The following is a 20,684-nucleotide window of genomic DNA, read 5'->3' on the forward strand; positions in this document are numbered from 1 at the left end:
ACTGACTTGAATGTTGGTTTCAGCCAGTGTACGTGAAGCAGCTATTATACAGAAATAATTCGAGCTTGGGTAAAGTTTTTATGCCAAAAAGACTATTTTTTCCTCAAAAAACGTTTATTTTAGACTGTGAACATGTCACTATTATTTTTGAATCCTAGTGCATTCAAGGCAAGTGGTCTTGGTACAATGAAATCATGATACACTTCAGTGATTTTTATACTGAGTCACAGACAATATAAAGGCACATTTGACTGAATAAAAAAATAAGTGTTAAGTTCTTGAGTTTTTAAATTAGAATTTCATAAAGTGCTTTTCATAGTCTTATATATTATAGTAATTAAGTGGATATAACTTCCTTAACAAAGGCACCTTGTAAAGTATTGGCACATGGCATTTTGTCTTGCCCATTATTTTTCCTTTTGGTAATTTCAAAGTTTCGTCACTTGTCTTCTCTTCCACTTTGTTTAAAATTTCCTTAACAATTCATCATCTGAATAGCCAGCCCTGTTAAAGAATAAGGTGAACTTTAACTTGACATTTTAAAGGTCAAGTTTTAGGAGTTGAGCAATTTCTCTAGTGTGTAAACTGATTCTTAATGATTTAAAGAAACATTCAAGTGGCAAATTTAGAGCCAATAAACTAATTCAGAGTCCATGATTTGAGGTGGTGTTTCAAATACATATTTTATCTTCAAGGATTTCTGCTCTTTTCTCAGGACCATCTGCATATAAGTTGACAGCTGCCACAGGTATAATATTAACTTTATCCAACTGAAGAATTCCTCTGAAATATAAAGATTAAAATTGGTAGTAAGATAGGGCTACTTCAAGTTATAATGAAATATATACCTGGGGTTAGGTGCTTTGCTTCATTTTATCTAGTTTATAATGATTGTATAAACTCTTGAGTCCAAAGTTCACTTTAAGCAAACTGAGAAAATATAAAGGTCTAAGAGGAAGTTCCTTACTTGGTACTGTAGGAAAGGAAAGGATTAACACATTGTATGCGGGAAACATGTTTACACGTTTTACGTATTTATACGTTCTACCAGTGTAGTAGAGCGCGGGACACGTATTAATACGTTTTTTATAGACTAGCGGTAGAATGCGGGTAACGTATAAATACGTAAACTAAAGTTATCGTAATTTTACTGAACGTTGCCATTTGCTCAAAAAATTAGCAAAAATGGCCCGTGCCACCTGTTAGCGCGCGATAAAAACTACCCACAAACAATGTGTTAAGAATAGATCTCCAAGACAGGTAGTTAGAGCCCTAGACTTGCACAAGCTGGGCAAAAAGACTAGGCCCAAGCAGCTTTCTAAACAATACTCACTGCTTGAATGGAACCTTAGATCTTTAGACAGCATTTCTCCTTTTGCTACTAACATCCCTGACCAGAGGGGGGATATTTGCATTGGATCCAAGACCTGTACTGCAAGTTCAATATCATCCTATTCAACCATCAACAGAAGTTAGTTTATAAAACTGAACAAGCTGATTATAAAGTCCATAGGAGAGAAACTGCAAGAACTGCTGTATCAATTTTTTGGACAGAACAGTGGAGAGAAGAAACAGCTGCCCTAAACAGCTAACAAAGATTTTATTGAAATATAATAATTACAGGGGCTGAGGGGGGCCAAGGGGAGGAATATGGGGGACATCTGTAATATTATCAACAATAAATAAAAAATAAGAGAATGCAGAATTGTAAGAACAAAGAAAAAACCATCATAACAAAACTGCCGTGGTCATAGGAATAGTTAAATAGATCAGTGGAAGAAGAGAGTCCAGAAACAAGACTAATGTTTACTGGAATTTAGTTCATAGTAAGTTAACATTCCAAGTAATGGGCAAGTTACTACTCTAGCTTAAACTATACACAAAAGTGATGATAAATAAGTTTTAAGAAAACATGTTTTTTTAAGATAGGAAAGGTCTACTTAAGAACATTAAAAACCCTAGAAGTCATAAAGGAAAAACATGAATTGCTTTCACTCCAAATGTAAAACTTCCATATGATATAGGATACCATACACAAGAGCAAAAGACAAACTGTAGTCTGGGATAAAAAAAAAAAGGTATTTCTGCAATACATGTTATGGATGTATAACAGACAAAGAAGCCCCTACATATTAATGATTATAAAAGGCAATGCAATTGAAAAAATAGGCAAATGCTATAAACAGACATCACAGGAGGAATATATATATATATATATATATATATATATATATATAGCTAATTATCACAAAGATGCTAGATTTAGCTACACTTAGACTAGCAAAGATGCTATTAAGAAAATGCAGCCTGGCCAGTGTGGCTCAGTGGTTGAGTGTCCACCTATGATCCAGAAGGTCACAGTTCAATTACTGGTCAGGGCACATGCCCGGGTTGGGGCTTGATCCCCAGTAGGGGGCATGAATGAGAGAGCCGATCAAAGATACTAATCACTGATATTTCTAATTTTTGTTGTTGTTAATCCTCACCCAAGGATATTGTTCCATTGATTTTTAGGGAGAGTGGGAGAGAGGGAAAGACAGAGAAACATCAATGTGAGAGAAACACATTGATTGGTTGCCTCCTACATGCCCCCTGACCAGGGCCCAGGCCTGGGAGGAGCTTTCAACCAAGGCACGTGCCCTTGACCAGAATCGAACCCGGGACCCTTTGGTCCGCAGGTCAGTGCTCTATCCACTGAGCCCAAACTGGCTAGAGCTCATTGATGTTTCTCTCTCCCCCTCTCCCTTCCTCTCTGAAATCAATAAAAATATTTTTTTTTTTTAAAAAAGAGGAAAATATAAATTAAAATGGGTTATATTTTTGGCCACACAGCAAAAACTATTACCAGTGTTGAGGAAATGTTAATTGCATATACTCTTTCATCCAGTAATTTTATTTTTAGGAACCTATTCCACATAAATATACATGTGTAAAGATATATACGTACATTAACAAATGAACACTACAGCATTATTGGAACTAACATGAATGGAAGATGATATCTGCCGATGATACATCCGATAAGGGGTTAATATCCAAAATACATTAAAGTACTCATAGAGCTTAACAACAAAAAAACCCCACCAAAACCCAAAGACTCTGATTAAAAAAAAATGGGCAGAGGATCTGAACAGACTTTTCTCCAAAGGGGACATACAGATAGATAATCAATAGACTTATGAAAAGATGCTCAACATCACTAGTCAGAGAAATGCAAAATGAGATATCACCTCACACTTGATAGAATGGCTATCATCAATAACTCAACAAACAAGTGTAGATGAGGTGGTGGAGAAAAGAGAACTCCTCGTGCACTGTTAGTGGGGATGTAAACTGGTACAGCCACTATGGAGAACAGTATGGAAGTTCCTCAAAAATTTACAAGTAGAATTACCATATGACCCAGCAATTCCACTTCTGGGTATTTATCCAAAGAGCTCCAAAACACAAATTCAAAAAGATATATGCTTCCCTATGTTCACTGTAGCATTATTTATAATAGCCAAGGTATGGAAGCAACCTAAGTGTCCTCTGATAGACAAATGGATAAAGAAGATGTGGTACATTTATACAGCAGAATAGTACTCAGCCTAAAAACGAATGAAATCTTACCATTTGCTATAGCATGGATGAACCTAGAGGGTATTACACTAAATGAAATAAGCCAGACAGACAAAGATAACTACTGTGCAATCTACAAATACTATAATTAAAACAGAACAAACTGATACAGAGAAAAAACTGATGGTTGCCAGATGTGAGGGACTTTTGGGAGGATGGGTGAAAAAAGGTGAAGGGATTAAGAAGTACAAATTGGTAGTTACAGAATAGTCACCGGGATGAAAAGTACAGCATAGGGAATATAGTAAATTATACTGTAATAACTATCTATGGTGTCAGGTGGGTACAGGACTCACTAGGAGGATCACCTTGCAAGTTATATAAAGTCTAATCATTATGCAGTACATCTGAAACTAATATAATATTGAATGTCAACTGTAATTGAAAAATACAAAATTTTTTAAAAAGCAAAAAATATAAAGTAACTACAACCCAGTTATTAATCACTAAAAATACTCATGTTTCAAAAGTAAAAAATACTTACTTGTATTCACAAACTGGGAAAAGCACCTTTAAGATGGTTATTACCACAGCTGCTCCTATAATTCCAACCACCATGATGTTCAGAAACATAAAGAATACCGGGAAAACACTGTTCCAGAACCTGCACAGATCTTTTCTGAACTTTTCCATCCACTGACACATCACCTAAAAAAAGACTTTTGATTACATACGCAAGTTTCATTTGATTTCTAAGAAACTTTAAAAATCATATTCTAGTTTTGGGGTGATAATATTCTGTATCTTGATTGTGGTAGTGGTTACATGGATGTCTACACTTGTCAAAACTTAACTGTTCTTTTTAATGAGTGCATTTCATTTTAAAACTTACCTCAGTGAAGTTATTTATAATTTTAAATATTAAAATTCTAAGACACAGAAATATTACTATCCTTTACAATTACAGTGGGGCCTTGACTTACGAGTGTCCCGACTAATGAGTTTTTTGAGATACCAGCTGTGTCTCGGCCGATTTTTTGCATTGAGTTGATAGAGTAATTTGAGTTAACGAGCTCCTTAATGAGCTCGGTCTCAGAACGAATTAAACTCGTAAGTCAAGGCCCCACTGTATACTGTTCTCTAACTATATACCAAGTGAAATAATTGCTAAATAACCAGAGGTTAGGCCAGTCTACTTTATACAAAATGCACTGGAGTCAACTATGTGTTTCCAATAGTTGGAGGACAAGAAAAGGAAGAGAGAAAAGGAGAGAATCACAGTACTAGCTCCTGGAACACATGGGGAATTTGCCTTGTGTAAAACATGTTGCTATAGTAAAGAGGAAAGATGCTAAGGCAGCACCAATGGCCTGGGCTTTGAAAGCAGTCTGTTCTTGGGCTATCCTGTTCTGAGGGAAGCGAGGTAGGCAGAGTAAAAATACTACATACGAGTTCAGGCAGCAAAAGGTGACCTGGGTTTTTTCAGCAACCCCAATCTTGAGTGAGAAATTTCAATAATCATCTCTGGAATCCTAAGACTAACCAAAGACCTGCTCATTTAATGGAAATTATTGTGAGTAAAGGACCTAGCCCATACACAGAGATATCAGGATACTCTCTCTGAACCCTGAATATTTCCCAATCAGCAGTAGAATGTCATTCGTAATATGTGAGTACTTAGTAGCTGCCAATGCATATTTACATCTGTACCCATTTATTAATCCTTTCAGCAGCCGCATCACATAAGCACTGTTTACAGACTTAAGTGGTGTCCCATTGCACAGATAAACAGAGACCAGGCTGTTCCAGATCACACAACTGGTAAGTGGCAGGCAGAACCAGAATGCAAACCTAGGCAGTCTGACTCCAGAAAGTGCACTCTTACCCAAGTGTGCTTAGTCACTGTGCAAGATGCTGAGGGCACCACGCATGTGTGTGCAGCAAGGTGGGAATCATAAAATAACAGACAAATGGGGATGTGAGAAAGACAGGAACTGAAAATCCAAAACAAAACAAAACCCAGTGCTTTAATAATCATTATCTGGCTACATTATTACTAAATGAAACTTGAAAAAGAAAAATACCTAAAAATACCACATTAAAACAGTTATGAGTTCATTATTAACACTGTCCCATGGTTCCAAACCACATGCTTTTCATCTCATTATGCTCTTTTCTTAAAAACCATAAATGTTTATAATGTGGAGATAATCCAAAATACCTAATTTACCTTATAGGAAGATGGAGCCTCTGCTCTGAGAGGAGTTTCAGGTAATTTGCCAGGTAAAGCATCGCCATCTACGGTGGTTTCCACATTCCTGATAAGATACTGGCTGGTAGTCTGTAGTGAACTAACACTTTCTACAGAGGAGGAAGAGCCAAGTTACCAAAATGCTAGGCGCATGCTGGTGTCTCTCCTACCAGTCCTAAGATTGCTATGCCGATAACATTTAGATAGCAAGAATATAAATCTTTCCATGGGAGAAAAAATAAACATATTTGGTTACTCAGATTTAAATGCAAGAAAGGAGCCATAAACTGAGACCATTAAAAGGAAACTATAGCAGTTATGATTCTGTCACATAGTCAAATTTTCAAAAGTTCCATTTCGCCCTAACCGGTTTGGCTCAGCAGATAGAGCATCGGCCTGCGGACTCAAGGGTCCCAGGTTCGATTCCGGTCAAGGGCATGTACCTTGGTTGCAGGCACATCCCCAGTAGGGGGTGTGCAAGAGGCAGCTGATCGATGTTTATCATCGATGTTTCTAACTCTATCCCTCTCCCCTCCTCTCTGTAAAAAATCAATAAAATATATTTAAAAAAAAAAGAAGTTCCATTTCATTGGGAAAAATGAATGCTTCTTCCTTTAAATGAATGATAATCTTATTACATGTTACATGATGATTACCCAGAGTAAGAGTTGATAATTACAGTAATATCTCTATACAATCAGCATTGATAATACTCTATTAAGACTTAAAACAGAGTCCTCAAAAGGATATATAAAGTAATACATGTTATAAAGCATTTCTGAAAGAAGCTTATTTCAAACATATTAACTATGATTTAAAAGCTACCAACTAAAGAAATCAATAATGGCCTTTTAAAGTACCTTTTTTGGAAAGGTTGGGAAGGGTAAATAAAATGTCATCATCTCTGGAAATGGAATACAGCATGCTTTTTTCCAAAGGTAGTGTGTAGTTTGTATGTCTGAGTATTCCCTGGTTCTTAACTAAAAGATCAATTTCAGTAACATCCTTTTGTTGAACCTATTAAAAAAGAAAAAAGCAATTACTCTTTATTTTAAATAATGGTACAATCCCCTAAGAATTTAAAACTGAAATTTCCCTCCTAATTTCTGTAACTAAGAAACTTGTCATATTCACACAATTTCTTTTTATTGCCCCCTCCCCCATTCTGAAGCATTTAATTTGCAACTTTAATCATACTCCTGTGTGCTGCAGCACTCATTAATATCTGCTTGCTTTCAGTTCTATTTCATTAACTTAGAGAGACCTAGCCAGAGGAAATGGTAGCAGTTATGAACCAAATTCAATCTCTTTACTTACTTGTAAATGCTAAAACAAATAAAAAATTCTAACTAAATATAGGCAACATTAAGGGTACCTTTCCTCCTATGAAGTCAGAAATAAATAATAAAATAATTGAACACATGCATAAAAACTAGCACAACTCTTTACAATTTAGTTCCCAATTAATAAGCATATTATCTTACTTGTTTTCCATCAATCTCTACTACCTCTTCTTGAATGACAATTAGTCGCAAACTGGAACCAGATGTCATAGGCCACTCTCGAACTAAAATCCTTACACTGATAATTCCAAAATATTCTTTTTCATTCAAATTTTCTAGATTTTCATTCTTCACTATATAAAAAAAAAAGTGACAGCTTTGAACAAAAAAATGACTATAAATCTGCTACTGAATTTGATTATTTTGATGACATTTACATGGAACAAGATAGTTGGAAGCTGATTTCTTAGGCTCTCTTCATCTCTGACCTCATTGATATTTCAGATTTATGAAAACAAAGACGACCTGGAGGATCATTACAATGCTTACAGTCATTTGAAAGGGAAAACTGCTTGATGGTCTGTAGATTTTGTAGGAAACACCACACTGGCAACATCCTTCCTAACCAACATGGCATAACTATTTACAAAGCAGGTCAGAACAGTCAATGCCGTGTGCAAAGTAAGCACATTCATGCATTCATTCACTCACAAAATCCAGTAATAGACAGGGCTAAGACAACTGACTTTTTGCTCAATCCTTTCCCCAGTAAGTGATCTGTTACTGTTGGAAAGGAAAGGAAAGGGGAAGAAAGTGGGAAGGCCCTGTAACAACTCCCTATTAATGGATGCAGGGTAGGATAGCTACTTACTGACCATGTTCCTCTCTAGCTAAGAACCCCCCTCCCGCCCAAGTAGAGATGAGGTGTGGCAGTTGGAGCTAGTTTACAGAGTTCGTGGTACTTACTAAGGCAGAAAGTTACAAAAAGGATAAATCAACAGACACCAATGAAACTGTCGCAAAAGAACATTTAGTTTCTGTCCCTCAAATGTTATCATCTGAGGATTATTTGCTAAAATGCAACACAGAGAGAGATTTTAAATGCAGACCCAGTGGTTTAAACTGATTCTGTGCCTTTAGAGGGCTATTCCCTTTATCTGTACTTCTCACTCTGTACTTCTCACTCTCCCCCAAACACATTTTAAAAATAAATTCCAACTTAGGAAGTTTAGCACTGTATCCCTACAATGCTGAGTTCATACCTTTTCTGATTTTTAAAGCACTAATGGTAGCTCTTTGCTTATAAACCTGCCTCCGGGACTAGGCTGAATTCCTTGGGAATATACATCAAGCTTTTTGTTCTATAGCTTTTGTTAAACAGTGACTCCATTCACAATTATAAACACTTAATTTAAAGTAAATATAAATGTTCAAACACCTGGTCTGGTTCTAAATTCTAACTCTGCATCAGAAACACCTAGAACAGTATAGATAACACAGCCTTACCTCAATCTTAATAAATCAAAATCTCTAGATGGTATAGACCCACTTTTGTAAATTTTTTAAATAGGTGCAGACATTTCTATTGAGAACCTGGCATTTTAGCTCAATCTGACTAAGTCTTCATAAAACTGTTCCTCGTTGACTTTGCTGTTTCATTTGTTGAAAAGATAATGGCCCCAAACTTCTCAAAACTGACAAAAGACATTAAGTCACAGATTAAAAAACCCACACTTGGGCACATCATAGACAAAGAAAAAAAAATCTTTAAAGCAATCAGAAAAAAACAGAAAAATAATATTCTCAATGGACCAATGACACACTGATTCTCAGCAGAAATTACAGAAGATGACAAACAAAAGCTTACATAATTCATTGCTAACAAATCTGCACTAAAAAAAAAAAAAAAAAAAATAGTAAGGGGAATTCTTTAGGCCAGTGGTCGGCAAACTGCGGCTTGCGAGCCACATGCAGCTCTTTTGCCCCTTGAGTGTGGCCACGAAGTTTCAATCGCACTGTACGTGCACACCCGCACGTGGTATTTTGTGGAAGAGCCACACTCAAGGGGCCGCAGTTTGCCGACCACTGCTTTAGGCAAAGGGAAAATTACCCCAGAGAGGAACACAGAGATTCAGGAAGGAATGAGCAATGGAAAGGGTAACTGTGAGGGCAAACATAAATGAGTACTGGACCATAGGAAACAACAACAGTAATGATGATGTACACAGAGTTAAAATGCATGACAACACCACAAAACCAGAAAGAGAATAAATGGAATTTAAGTGTTCTAAGATTCTTGCATTGTTTGGGAAATGAGAAAAGTACTAGTTTATTGATCTCAAGGGTAACCATTAAAAGAACAGTAAATTAATATAAAAACCAAACATATGAAGAAGAATGATGAAAACACCCCCAAAGTATTTGGAAATTAAACAATCCATTTCTGAAACGATTCATAGAACAAGAAAATATCGAAACAAATAATTTAAATACACTACAAACTAAATGATACTAAAAATTTATAACAAGTAGAGGCTATAAGTTCTCAGAGAAAAATTTACTATCTTAAATGCATACATTTAAATATACATATACATATTTCTCATATTTTTTATTTCATTCAAATAATATGGTACATACTCCAATGTAACAAATTTTGTCTTTCAACAACTCAAAAATTTTAAAAGTTAAAAAGAAAAATGTTACGCAGGCACAGTAGTAGAAGAAAAGGGAAACTAAAGAATCAGACAACTTTTCTTTTTCACAAATGTGAAAAGCCACTTCCCCATGATTTTGCCTCTTTCTTATAAATGTCCATTTACTACCTCTATGGACATTCTTATATGCTAACAACCTACTACACATGCAGCTCCATCAATGCCAATCTCACGAAAAAAATGTGAATATACAGAAATAACCAATGTAAACTGAAAACAGTGTTAAAACACATTAGTAATAGTGTAAATTATTAATTAAAAATGAAAATATATAGCATCAAAGAACTTATTTACTAATTTACAATTATTAAAAACAGCAAAATTATAGAAATAATTTAGTAGTACTCACCTATCAAAGTCTGACAGCTTATTCGGGTTACACCACTATTTACAGGGAAGTCATTTACATGTACCTGTCCACTCTCATAGGTTATGTTAAGAACAACCTTAAAATAAAGCAGCATATACATATGGTTTATAAATGACAACTCTTCATATAAAAGTACATTATCTAAATTAAAATAGGCTACATAATATTTAGCTAAGTGATATTAAAAACAATCAAAGGAGACAAACCTGTTCTTTAGATACCTCCCCATCATCTTTCAGGGTAGTTACATTAATTCTTATGCTGTCCTGAAAATCAAATATGATATAAATTAAATATGTATTCATTTCACAAACTGAAATTAACTGTTCTTCCCCCTCCCTCAATTATATTTATGGTATAATCACTTATGATAACATTAAAAGAACACTTGTAAAAAACACATTTTCATTTTACTGCCGTTTTTATGCACTGGGCCGCTAGTTTTACAATAAAAGATCTGTATAGTGCCTGTGTGTTCACCATCCCAAGTCAAGTCTCCTTATGTCAACATTTATCCTCCCTTAACCCTCTACTCTTTGCACCCCTCTTTCCCTCTGATAATCACCATACTGTTGTCTGTGTCTATGAGTTGTTGTTTTGTTTTGTTTTTTTTCTTAATCCCTTCACCTTTTCACTCTGCCCTCAACCCCCTCCCCTCTGACAGCCTACTGAGGATGATGCTGGCTGTGGGTTTGTGATATATAGCCTTTATTACACAGAAGTATGTTCCCTCTATTCCCACTTTGCTGATAGTTTTTATCATAAATGGGTGTTGGATTTCATCAAAAGCTTTTTCCTCATCTATTGATATGATCATGTGATTTTTATCCTTCATTTTGTTTATGTGATGTTATTACATTTATTGATTTGTGGATATTGGACCAACCTTGCATCCCCAGAAAAAAAATCCCACTTGATCATAGTGTATGATCTTTTTAATGTATTGCTGGATCTCGTTTGCTAACATTTTGTTGAGGATTTCAGCACCTATGTTCATCAGAGATATTGACCTATTTAAAATTGTCGATGCATGCAGATGTGGTGTTATTTACAGTGCTGCATAATTAATTCCATCAAATGATTACAAATTTACTTATTTGTTCCACTATCAACGGACATTTGAATTGTTTCCAACTTTTTGTTTTCATAAACAAAGTTCTCTGACCCTTTTAAAATTGTCTCTTACCCATGGACAAGTTATGTGTAGTGTACAATCAGCTTTAGTGCCTCCCAAGATATGCTCAAAAGCAGTCTACTCCAATAGCTAAGTATATTAATGACATGCTTTCTATAGACAAGAAAGCAATATTTTAAGAACTATTCACCACTGGCCACAGGAATTACAATTTCTCATTTGTAAATCGTACTCTTCTCTAAGTTTATTCATGTTGCTATCCCATAAAAAACAATACTCTTCTAAAATACTTTTTACTTGGGGTATTCTTAACTTTGAAAATAAGAAAATCCTTCATAAATATCAAAGTAATATGTAAGTATATTTCTTAGTACTGTGACTATCCCCAGTACTTCCTATATTTCCAACAAATGAGAGAATAAGACTGAACTGATTTTAAGAGGTTGAGTTGATTCCAACAGCAGAACGGGATTCTAACATGGTAAGGCCCACACCATACACTAAAGCTGACTCTGTACACGTCCCAACTCCCATTGGAGCCTAGGAAGCTTTTGCACTAGTGATTCCTCAGAATCAGCCCAGCTTTCTCCTAACCCACCCTACTCTAGAATTAAGCTAGAATCAATAAACTCATCTCTATAACAAACCAATAATCAATAAGCCATCAAGTTAATGGCTATACTGTTTGTATATGTACAAATTCTAGTCAAAATTTTCTGTTTTCAAACTAGAGGATCTGTTAACTGTAGACTACTGTTCTTACAGAGCAGAGGTAACTTTCCAATGACGATGTTCTAAGAAACTGCTTTATAGCTCCTGCCTTTCAGTAGTGAACATACACTGTACTGTTAATAATTAACTGCACTTACATATATCACTTGCCCAGTAAAAGATGGGATTTGTAAAAGACAATTAACAGACACTAGCATAGTGTATTTTCTAAAGAACTAAGTTCAATTTTGGGGGGTCCTTCTGAATGATTACATTTCAGAAGAGATTCTAATCCCTTATTGCCTCCTGAGGCAAAGTTCAGAGAGAGGTTGTATTTGTTACTCTTCCTGAGAACCTAACTGAACTGGAAGTTCAGGTTTACCAACCAGAGTGGTGTATACTTAGAAAGTGGGTGGCAGAGGGCACATGCCCGGGGGGTGTGCAGGAGGCTGCCAATAGATGATGTTTCTTTCTCATCAATGTTTCTCCCTCTCTATCCCTCTCCTTCCTCTTTCTCTAAAAATCAATAAAAATCTATTATAAAAAAGAAAATGGGTGGCAGAACTGAAATTTCTCCTCACCCATTTTCAACTCTTCCTCTAATTTCTTTGTTCACAAGACTAGTGGCCTGGTGCACAAAATTCATGCACCGGTGGGGTCCCTAGGCCTGGCCGGCGATCAGGCCTACTGGGGGCCATTTTGCCCAGTCCTGTTGGGTGGAGCTGCTGGGGCTGCTGGCCGGGCCGTGGGGGCCTGCCAGCTGCCAGACAGGGCCTGCTGGATGGGGCTGGAGGGACAGGGGGAGGGACAGCAGGTGGTTTGCTGGGGGGGGGGGGGGGGGCGGGGAGAGGAAGGACCAGGAGAGGTTAGCTGGCTGTGGGAGTGCACTGACCACTGGGGGGCAGTTTTTGCATTAAGCATCTGCCCCCTGATGGTCAGTGCACATCATAGCCAGTGGTTGAGCAGCCTTAGCATATTATGCTTTGATGGGCTGAACAGATGACTGAACGACGGGACACTTAGCATATTAGGCTTTTATTATTTAGGATAGCCCTCAGGGACACAACCACTTCCTAAGGACCAAGATAATAGATACCTAGTTTATTTTTTTTTAATTAAATCTTTATTGTTCAGATTATTACATTTGTTCCTCTTTTTCCCCCCCATAGCTCCCCTCCACCCGGTTCCCCCCCCCCCTCCGCCCTCACTCCCCCCCCACTATCCTCATCCATAGGTGCACGATTTTTGTCCAGTCTCTTCCTGCATCCCCCACACCCCTTTCCCCCCCAAGAATAGTCAGTCCACTCCCTTTCTATGCCCCTGATTCTATTATAATCACCAGTTTATTGTTCATCAGATTATTTATTCACTTGATTTTTAGATTCACTTGTTGATAGGTGTGTATTTGTTGTTCCTATAGATACCTAGTTTAAAATAAATGAGTAACTCTTGAGGGAAATATATAAAATAAATATTAACACATATAAGAAAATAAGTGTCCTCTGGATGCCTCTTTTTGGTGACCATATATTTTAATATTAGAAGACTATACTATAAAAATGTTATTAGTTTTATAATCTAACCTCAACTTCTGACAACTCCATATATAAACAAAACAAAAATGTTTATAATCCAGTAAATCTGAATCACTGAGGGGAAATAGGGAAAATATTCCTGACTTAAACAAATTTTCTTTTATCTTAAGTTTTAAAAATTCTTTATTGTTGAAACTATTGCATATATCTCCTTTCCCCCCATTAACCTCTCCCCGCCCACTCCCACCTCCCAACAAATGTTCTTACATTTAGAGCAGGGTGGATACAAAAATGAAGAAATGAGCAAATATGTGATACAGCAAGTACAGTAAAACCTTAATGGTAGTCTAAGTTTATACTATTCAATATGGCACCCATTAACCATATGTAGCTTTCTTCATTTAAATTAATCAAAACACTAATTAAATAAAAAATTTAAAACTTGGTTTCTCGGCCTCACTGGCCACATTTCAAATACTCAATAGCCACAGTAGTCCAATGGCTACTGTCATGGAGAGAGCAGACCATACAACATCATTGTACTAGTAATATGGGTGACCACTGTAAAATTTTTTCAAATGTTTTGCACATTTGAAATTTTTTACAATAAAACATTGAAGCCCTGGCCAGTTTTTCTCAATGGTTAGAGCACTGGCCTGCGGACCAAAGGGTCGAGGGTTTGATTCCCAGTCAATAAAACAATGAAAATGTTTAGGTCAACAGCTGTCAGCTTCCCATATAAACATTTCCACCGAATGAGATTCTCCTTCTAGCGATTCCACACTAATTTCATCTACGAAATTCTAAGTTTAGATCTGAACTTTCCAAACTGGAATGAAGGGGTAGTAAGGAGAACTGAAATGATGAACTAAGAGACCACAGTATGGAGTATTTTCAGCTCGCAGTCAAAATGCATTTTTCTCCGATTATAGCGACAGACTCCAATGTCTTTTGGGTTCAAAAGTGACTATAATGAATCTATAAAATTTGGAAAGGGGGACAACAATGTCTTATTTGAATTTCAGAAATTATTTCACTTTTATTTATTGTCTTGGTGATTGCCCACCACATTCATATTTTTGACCAGCTGCAACTGTGGTCTTCCATATACTTCCAGTTGTAAGGGGTTCTTAGGGCTTGCACTGTTGTGGCTTTTTTGAACGCCTCAGCAAAACTCAAACTGAGATATTTTTATGTTTGTACCCGGGAGAATAATATCATAACTCTAAACAATTAACTGAAAGTAAAAATGTGACATAGTGTCAGTTGTCTCTGAATTCAGAGTATTCAAATCCTCTGAAAAGTCGTACCTGTTTCGTAAGAAAAGGTGTACCTGTACTGTATCTTTCCATTCTGGGAAAACTTTTCCCAGCCTACATTCGATTGATGAAAAGCAAATTTTGGTTTAGGTCAGCACGCCTCTAGGGAGGGCAAACACAGACACACACACACATGCACGACTCCTGGGCAAAACAAAACACACACACACCAAACAACAACAACAACAACAACAACGGTGGGGACCAAACACCCTTTCACACCAGGATGCGGTGTTCTCACACTTCAGCTGACCTGCGAACCACCCACGGAAACAGATCTGGGCGCCACCCCACAGCGTCTGATTAGTGCCTCTCCACCGGGTCCCCAGGGGATGTCGGTGCTGCTGGTCCCACCAAAAACCACTTCGCTAACATCACCTGCCAAACGGACGCGCCAGGCTACTTGCTGGGCCTCCGTCTCTCCTTCGGCGCCCCGGCCCCGGCGCGCAGCCCGAGCCCTGCACCGGGGGAGGCGACCCCGCCGCCCGCCGGGTAAACAGTACCTGGAATCGCCCTGGCGCGCGCTCCGATTGAGCAACTTCCACATTTCCCGAGCACAGAGACGCTGCCCGGTCCCAGGCCCGGCTCTACTCAGGGAGCAGCCATGACCAAGGTTGGGGTCACTCGCGATCGCGTACATTTTCGAGCGAAACCCCATCGGGATGGCAACAGTTCAGACTGCGTGAGATCCCGAAGCTTCGCGTCGCGAGGCTTAACCACACATCCAAGAGCCCGGTTCGCTTTCCCACTACCTCCTCCACGCCCCTCCCATTTCCTGGGGCGCTTCTCCCCGATTTCTCCTTTGGGCGCCCGGACCGCAGTCCACGGCCAGGAGGCCTGAGGTGGGATACATCTTGACGGACGCGGCGGCCCCACGGCCCTGGCCTCCCCGGAAGGTCCAGGCGGCGGAGCGGCCACACTGCGCCCGCCCTGTCCTACCTTCGGAGCTCCGGGCGGCGGCGGCTCAGGGATTCCCGTCTGCAGCCACCCTGCGGCCGGCAATGTCGCGAGCAAGAGCAGACGGAGTGCGAGTGGCGCCAGCGGAGCACCCTCCATTTTGGACTGGCCAACGGCGGCCGGCGAGGTGCGAGCAGGGCTGGGCGGGGCGGACCCACTCTGGGGGCGGGCTGGGGCGGGGCTTGGGGCGGGGCAAGGTAGGGGAGCGACTCTGACGGCTCGGGAAGAGCTGACCACGCACGCGCGGCGCCGCACAATGTCGAGGGGCGGAGTCAAGTCAGAGAAGGTCCTCTGGCGTCATTAGACGGGCGCTCTGGATTGGAGGATTTCTCCGCCTACACGAGTGTAAGCATTTTCGTTGCATTATTTTAAAATTAGTACGCATTAGACTGTCTATGCACATAGCTATATCTCCGTGTGTATATATATATTCACCTCTGTCTATAAAGTGAAAATAACTGCCGTATGTCAGACCACTATTATATACTAAAAAGAAGATATATCACGTTGAGCGGGGAAATTTTATCAAGTCGGCAGTTCTCACCCTTAGCTGTACATGGGGGAATTGCCTGGGGCAGTTTTAAAAATTACTGTCTCTGGGGTTTTCCAGGCCACCGAGTTTCTAAAAGCAAGACGACCTCTGTACCCAAGGTTGTTAAAAAGCAGATTGTAAATTAGTGTCTGAGAAAAACGCTATAAGTAAGACGTTAATAAGAAATATGTAAGATAATGACAGGAATTTAGGAAGTAATTGTCAGAAACCATGAGAAGTCTGAGATTTTGCACTATTTTCAAATTAACAAGTTAGCTTGCCAGTTTCATGGGTGCTGGTGTGAGATATGAGACCCCTGGGTCAGAGCCAAACAATCATTTCTTGCAGGACAGCAAGCTGCATGCGCACCAGCATATTGGCATCAGTGCCATTGTCAGACATGAAGTTATTGGAGGTTAGAAGTATGTAAAAAATGGCATAAATGAGAGTGATCAGCTTGTCCTGGAGAGTTTGGGGAATAAGCTTTGCATAGAAACTCTCTACCTAGGCCAAAAGTGATAGATCCTCCCTTTCCCGCAACTGGTGGCGGAGTATGATGTAACCTGCAGCTGGGAAATACCTGAGCGACTAACTATATACCTTATATGGACTATACATTGGACCACCAATCCACACCTGCCAAATACCCTAAGCCAGTGGTTCTTAACCTGTGGGTCGCTACCCCTTTGGGGTCGAACGATCCTTTCACAGGGGTTGCCAAAGACCATCGGAAAACACATATATAATTACATATTGTTTTTGTGATTAATCACTATGCTTTAATTATGTTTAATTTGTGTTTTTTTTTAATTCTGCATTTTTATAAAACTTGATAAAAAATAGTATTTCAAACTGTACAGTCACCAGAAATACAGTTATCAAAAATGCACACACTTGGCATCTCCAGCACCTTCAGCTTTCTGTGCCTGGTCTGTTTTGGCATCTCCATTTTCTGCAGGATTATTCCCATCTTTGCCAGCATCAGCTTTCCCCTTTTTCCCTTTCGGTACCTTCTCTCCCTTCTTTGCAGGGGCCTTTTTAGGCTTGGGCTCTGGCTTTGGAGGAGCAGGTTTAGCTGATAACCTGGCGGATCTTCTCTGAGGTTCGTCCTTCACCTTGGCTTTATCTCCTTTAGCATCCCCTTCAGCCTTTCTCTTGGGCATGATGGCGATGGTGGCGGGACGTCCGAGCGGGACGCAGGGATGCAGCAGCGCGCGGGCCTTGCTCGGTCCGGGGGTCGATCTCGTCTCCTCACACTGCTAGGGCTCCGGGGGGGTTTATCTAATTATGTTTAATTTGTAACAATGAAAATACATCCTGCATATCAGATATTTACACTACGATTCATAACAGTAGCAAAATAACAGTTATGAAGTAGCAACAAAAATAATTTTATGGTTGGGGGTCACCACAACATGAAGAACTGTATTAAAGGATCACGGCGTTAGAAAGGTTGAGAACCACTGCCCTAAGCCCTTGTTCCTATAGATCATACAGTAAGCCACCCATCAGCGTGCCCCGAGTACTCTAAGCCCCCATTCCTTCCCATTCCGCCCCTCAAAAGGAGCGCCCACCCTGCACGAGTTGCCATCCTCCCCTTGCGAGACAGCCGGCAGGTCCTTCTCCTCTAATAAAGCCTGTAGTCCTGGTTTTCGGCCTCTGTCTGATCTTTCAAAAAGTAGTTTGTATGTCTTCTAAGTTAGAGATTATTGACAAAATCAGTAGAGATTTCCGGCTGAAGCCTACATGTTGTCGCCCCCCCCCCCCCAAGTGGGTGGCACCGCGGTGGCCCTCAAGCTACAACTGAGGCGGCCTGAGGGGCAGGAACAGGTCGCTCAGAGGCCCGCCTGGTTCTATTCTTTTTCTTTTTAAATATATTTTTATTGATTTCAGAGAGGAAGAGAGAGGGATAGAGAGAAACATCAGTGATGAGAGAGAATCATTGATTAGCTGCCCCAGGCACACCCCGGACTGGGGATTAAGCCTGCATGTGCCCCTGACCTGAAGCAAACCCGGGACCCTTTAGTCCCCAGGCCAACGCTCTATCCAGTGAGCCAAACCGGCTAGGGCTCGCCGGGTCCTTGAGACGGACATAAACTGGACCCCGAATCCTTCACAGAGGCCCTTTTGGGACGGGATTCCGCCCCAGCCCAGGGCGCACCAAGATTTTTCAAAAAGGGCCGCGCCGGGGGCGGGACCCACGGGCGGGGCCGCCGCCAGTGCCGCCAGAAGGGGCGGTGTCGCCGAAGGGATGACGTCATAAGGCGTCGCGCCGGGGGTGACGCGAGGCCTGGACGACGCGGACTGCGCCCGTCACCGCGGGGCTGGCTGCGGAGGAGGAGCGGGCGCCATGGCGGTTCTGCTGGAGACCACCCTGGGCGACGTGGTCATCGACCTGTACACCGAGGAGCGGCCGCGCGGTGAGGCCCGCCCCGCGCACCTCTCGCCGGGCGGCGGCGTCCTTTCTCCCTGTGCCGCCCGGCTCCCCGTGCCCGCGACCCGGCTCCGATGAGCGGGCCTCGGTTAGAGAAGTTTTCATGGGGCGCAGCCCTTCTCCCCGGTCTGGTGCTGGCCAGTGAGGGGCGGGTGCTTGTGGTCTTCCAGTGCGTGTGTGTGTGGCATATCCAGGGGGGCATACCCAGGGCCCCCAAAGTTTTAGCGGCTTTACCGCGCTTTCCTGGGGACCGGAGCACAACCGGTCCTCCTTGGAGTGTGAGCTGTGAGTCGGGGAGAGCCGGGAGGGCGTGCTCCGGCCAGTGGGCGTGGACATCCTGCCTGGATGGCGGAAGGGCTGTCCGAGGTGTGCCCCGAGCCTGAGCAGGCGCTCATTCTTCGCCGACTGGGCAAGATTGTGCCAAGCCTTGGGGTAGGCGCCTTCCCGGGAGGGTGTACTTTTCTATGGGGTGGGGGGAGGGGGTGAGGAGGTATTGACGCTGGAACCCATTGAACTTTTCAGTGTAGAGGAAGTTTGTGTGAGTTGCTATGGAAACCAGAGTCTTTCTGGTTGGGGGTGGGGAGAAGGGAAGCAAGCAAAGAATACAGAACACTTGAACTCGCTCTTTCAAAGATGAGTGGGAATGAGGGTTTTCTTTGAGTTCGTTTGGAATTTTCTGGAAACAGCAAGGAGTCTGGTGTGGCTTGAAGGAATGGTGTGTGGCACGGGACGGCTGGCTGCGAGTCTGGTGGTATGCGTGAGATCGGGAGTGGGCTTGGCAAACTTGTTTTAGGAAGGTTAATAGGCAGCAGTGTGGAGAATGTGTCAGCATAAGGGCCATCTGGAGGCCCGGGGAGATTATTACAGTCAGGGTCCTGCCCGCATGGGGTGCAGAGTCTACCAGAGCGGGTGAAACAAGCCACGGTGCAGTACAGTGAGCGCCTCGGGTTACACACCCCTCCCACACTCAGCTGTCTCCCCCACACTCACCCCCCTCCCCACCCCTAGTCCCACCCCTACCCCACCACTAGGTACTCAACTCTATACCCATGCCTCTCATCCTGTTGCCTCAACCCCACAGTCTCTGTTGTCCTTTTGGCCGACTTCCTGCTTATTGTTCATATCTCGGGTCAAGTATGATCGCTGCTGTCTCTCCATTGTCCCTAAGCAGAGTTAGATCTGTTTCGTCTGCTCTGTCTCAAGTCTTTTATAAATCACACAACACAGATTTTGTTAAGACACTTATCTGTTGTCCTGGAATTACTTGCAAGTCTTATCTCCTCTCAGGATGTAAACTCTGCCCTCGCCGGTTTGTCTCAGTGGTTAGAGCGTCCGCCCTCGGACTGAAGGGCCGTGGGTTCAGTTCTGGTAAAGGGCATGTACCTCGTTGCAGGCCTGATCCCGGGTTGGAACATGTGGGACGTGTTCGAGAGGCAACCAATTGATGTGTGTCTCTCACATCAATGTTTCTCTCTCTCCTTTTCTTCTCCTCCCATACACTTTCTCTAAAATCAATGAGGAAAATATCCTCAGGTGAGGATTAACAAAACCAAACCAAAAGAATATAAACTCCAAGAGAGCAGGGACTGTGCCTTAATAATCTGTCTCTATATCCTGAACACTTCGTGTCATGCTCAGCTGACCCTTTGAGGGCACACATTGCAGGTTCATTATATTGACTCATCCATATTTGTGTGTGTTGTATTAGGACTTTCTGTGCAAGTGGGAGAAATTCAAGTCAAACTGGCTGAAAGAAAAATAATTGATTGTCTTGTGTTACTGGAGTAAGCTTGGCTATAAGGATGGTGGGATCCAGGGGATCAAAGGATGTTGCAGGAAATTGTATTTGTCCTATTATGGTTTTGCTTTCCTGTGAGTC

At 41.1% G+C, this 20,684-nt stretch overlaps 3 protein-coding genes across 4 annotated transcripts in view; 1 reads left to right on the forward strand and 2 right to left on the reverse strand.

Moving 5' to 3' along the window:
* Positions 1-95: 95 nt before the first annotated feature.
* Positions 96-15,979, reverse strand: GINM1 (glycoprotein integral membrane 1). Of its 2 annotated transcripts, none has more exons than XM_036317009.1 (8): positions 15,822-15,979; positions 10,389-10,448; positions 10,162-10,258; positions 7,297-7,448; positions 6,673-6,829; positions 5,792-5,925; positions 4,106-4,269; positions 96-783 (listed from the first exon to the last, which is right to left on the reverse strand). In XM_036317009.1, exons 1-8 carry the CDS (start codon positions 15,936-15,938, stop codon positions 672-674), a joined length of 993 nt encoding a protein of 330 aa, XP_036172902.1. In that variant the 5' UTR covers positions 15,939-15,979; the 3' UTR covers positions 96-671. The 2 variants fall into 2 exon arrangements, with proteins under 2 accessions (XP_036172902.1, XP_036172903.1); XM_036317010.1 differs by having other exon boundaries at positions 5,792-5,922; positions 15,822-15,978.
* Positions 15,980-17,234: 1,255 nt separating this feature from the next.
* On the reverse strand, positions 17,235-17,667 carry LOC118660045 (non-histone chromosomal protein HMG-17-like). Its single transcript, XM_036317011.1, has one exon. It carries the CDS (start codon positions 17,532-17,534, stop codon positions 17,250-17,252), a length of 285 nt encoding a protein of 94 aa, XP_036172904.1. The 5' UTR covers positions 17,535-17,667; the 3' UTR covers positions 17,235-17,249.
* Positions 17,668-18,636: 969 nt separating this feature from the next.
* Positions 18,637-20,684, forward strand: part of PPIL4 (peptidylprolyl isomerase like 4) — a 29,024-nt gene continuing 26,976 nt past the window's right edge. The window contains exon 1 of the mRNA XM_036317001.1: positions 18,637-18,791. Coding sequence (XP_036172894.1) covers positions 18,722-18,791 — 70 coding nt within the window. The 5' untranslated portion in view covers positions 18,637-18,721. The remainder of the gene's footprint in view (positions 18,792-20,684) is intronic.

Source organism: Myotis myotis, unplaced genomic scaffold (assembly GCF_014108235.1).
Source record: "Myotis myotis isolate mMyoMyo1 unplaced genomic scaffold, mMyoMyo1.p scaffold_m19_p_7, whole genome shotgun sequence".
Classification (NCBI taxonomy): Eukaryota; Metazoa; Chordata; class Mammalia; order Chiroptera; family Vespertilionidae; genus Myotis; species Myotis myotis.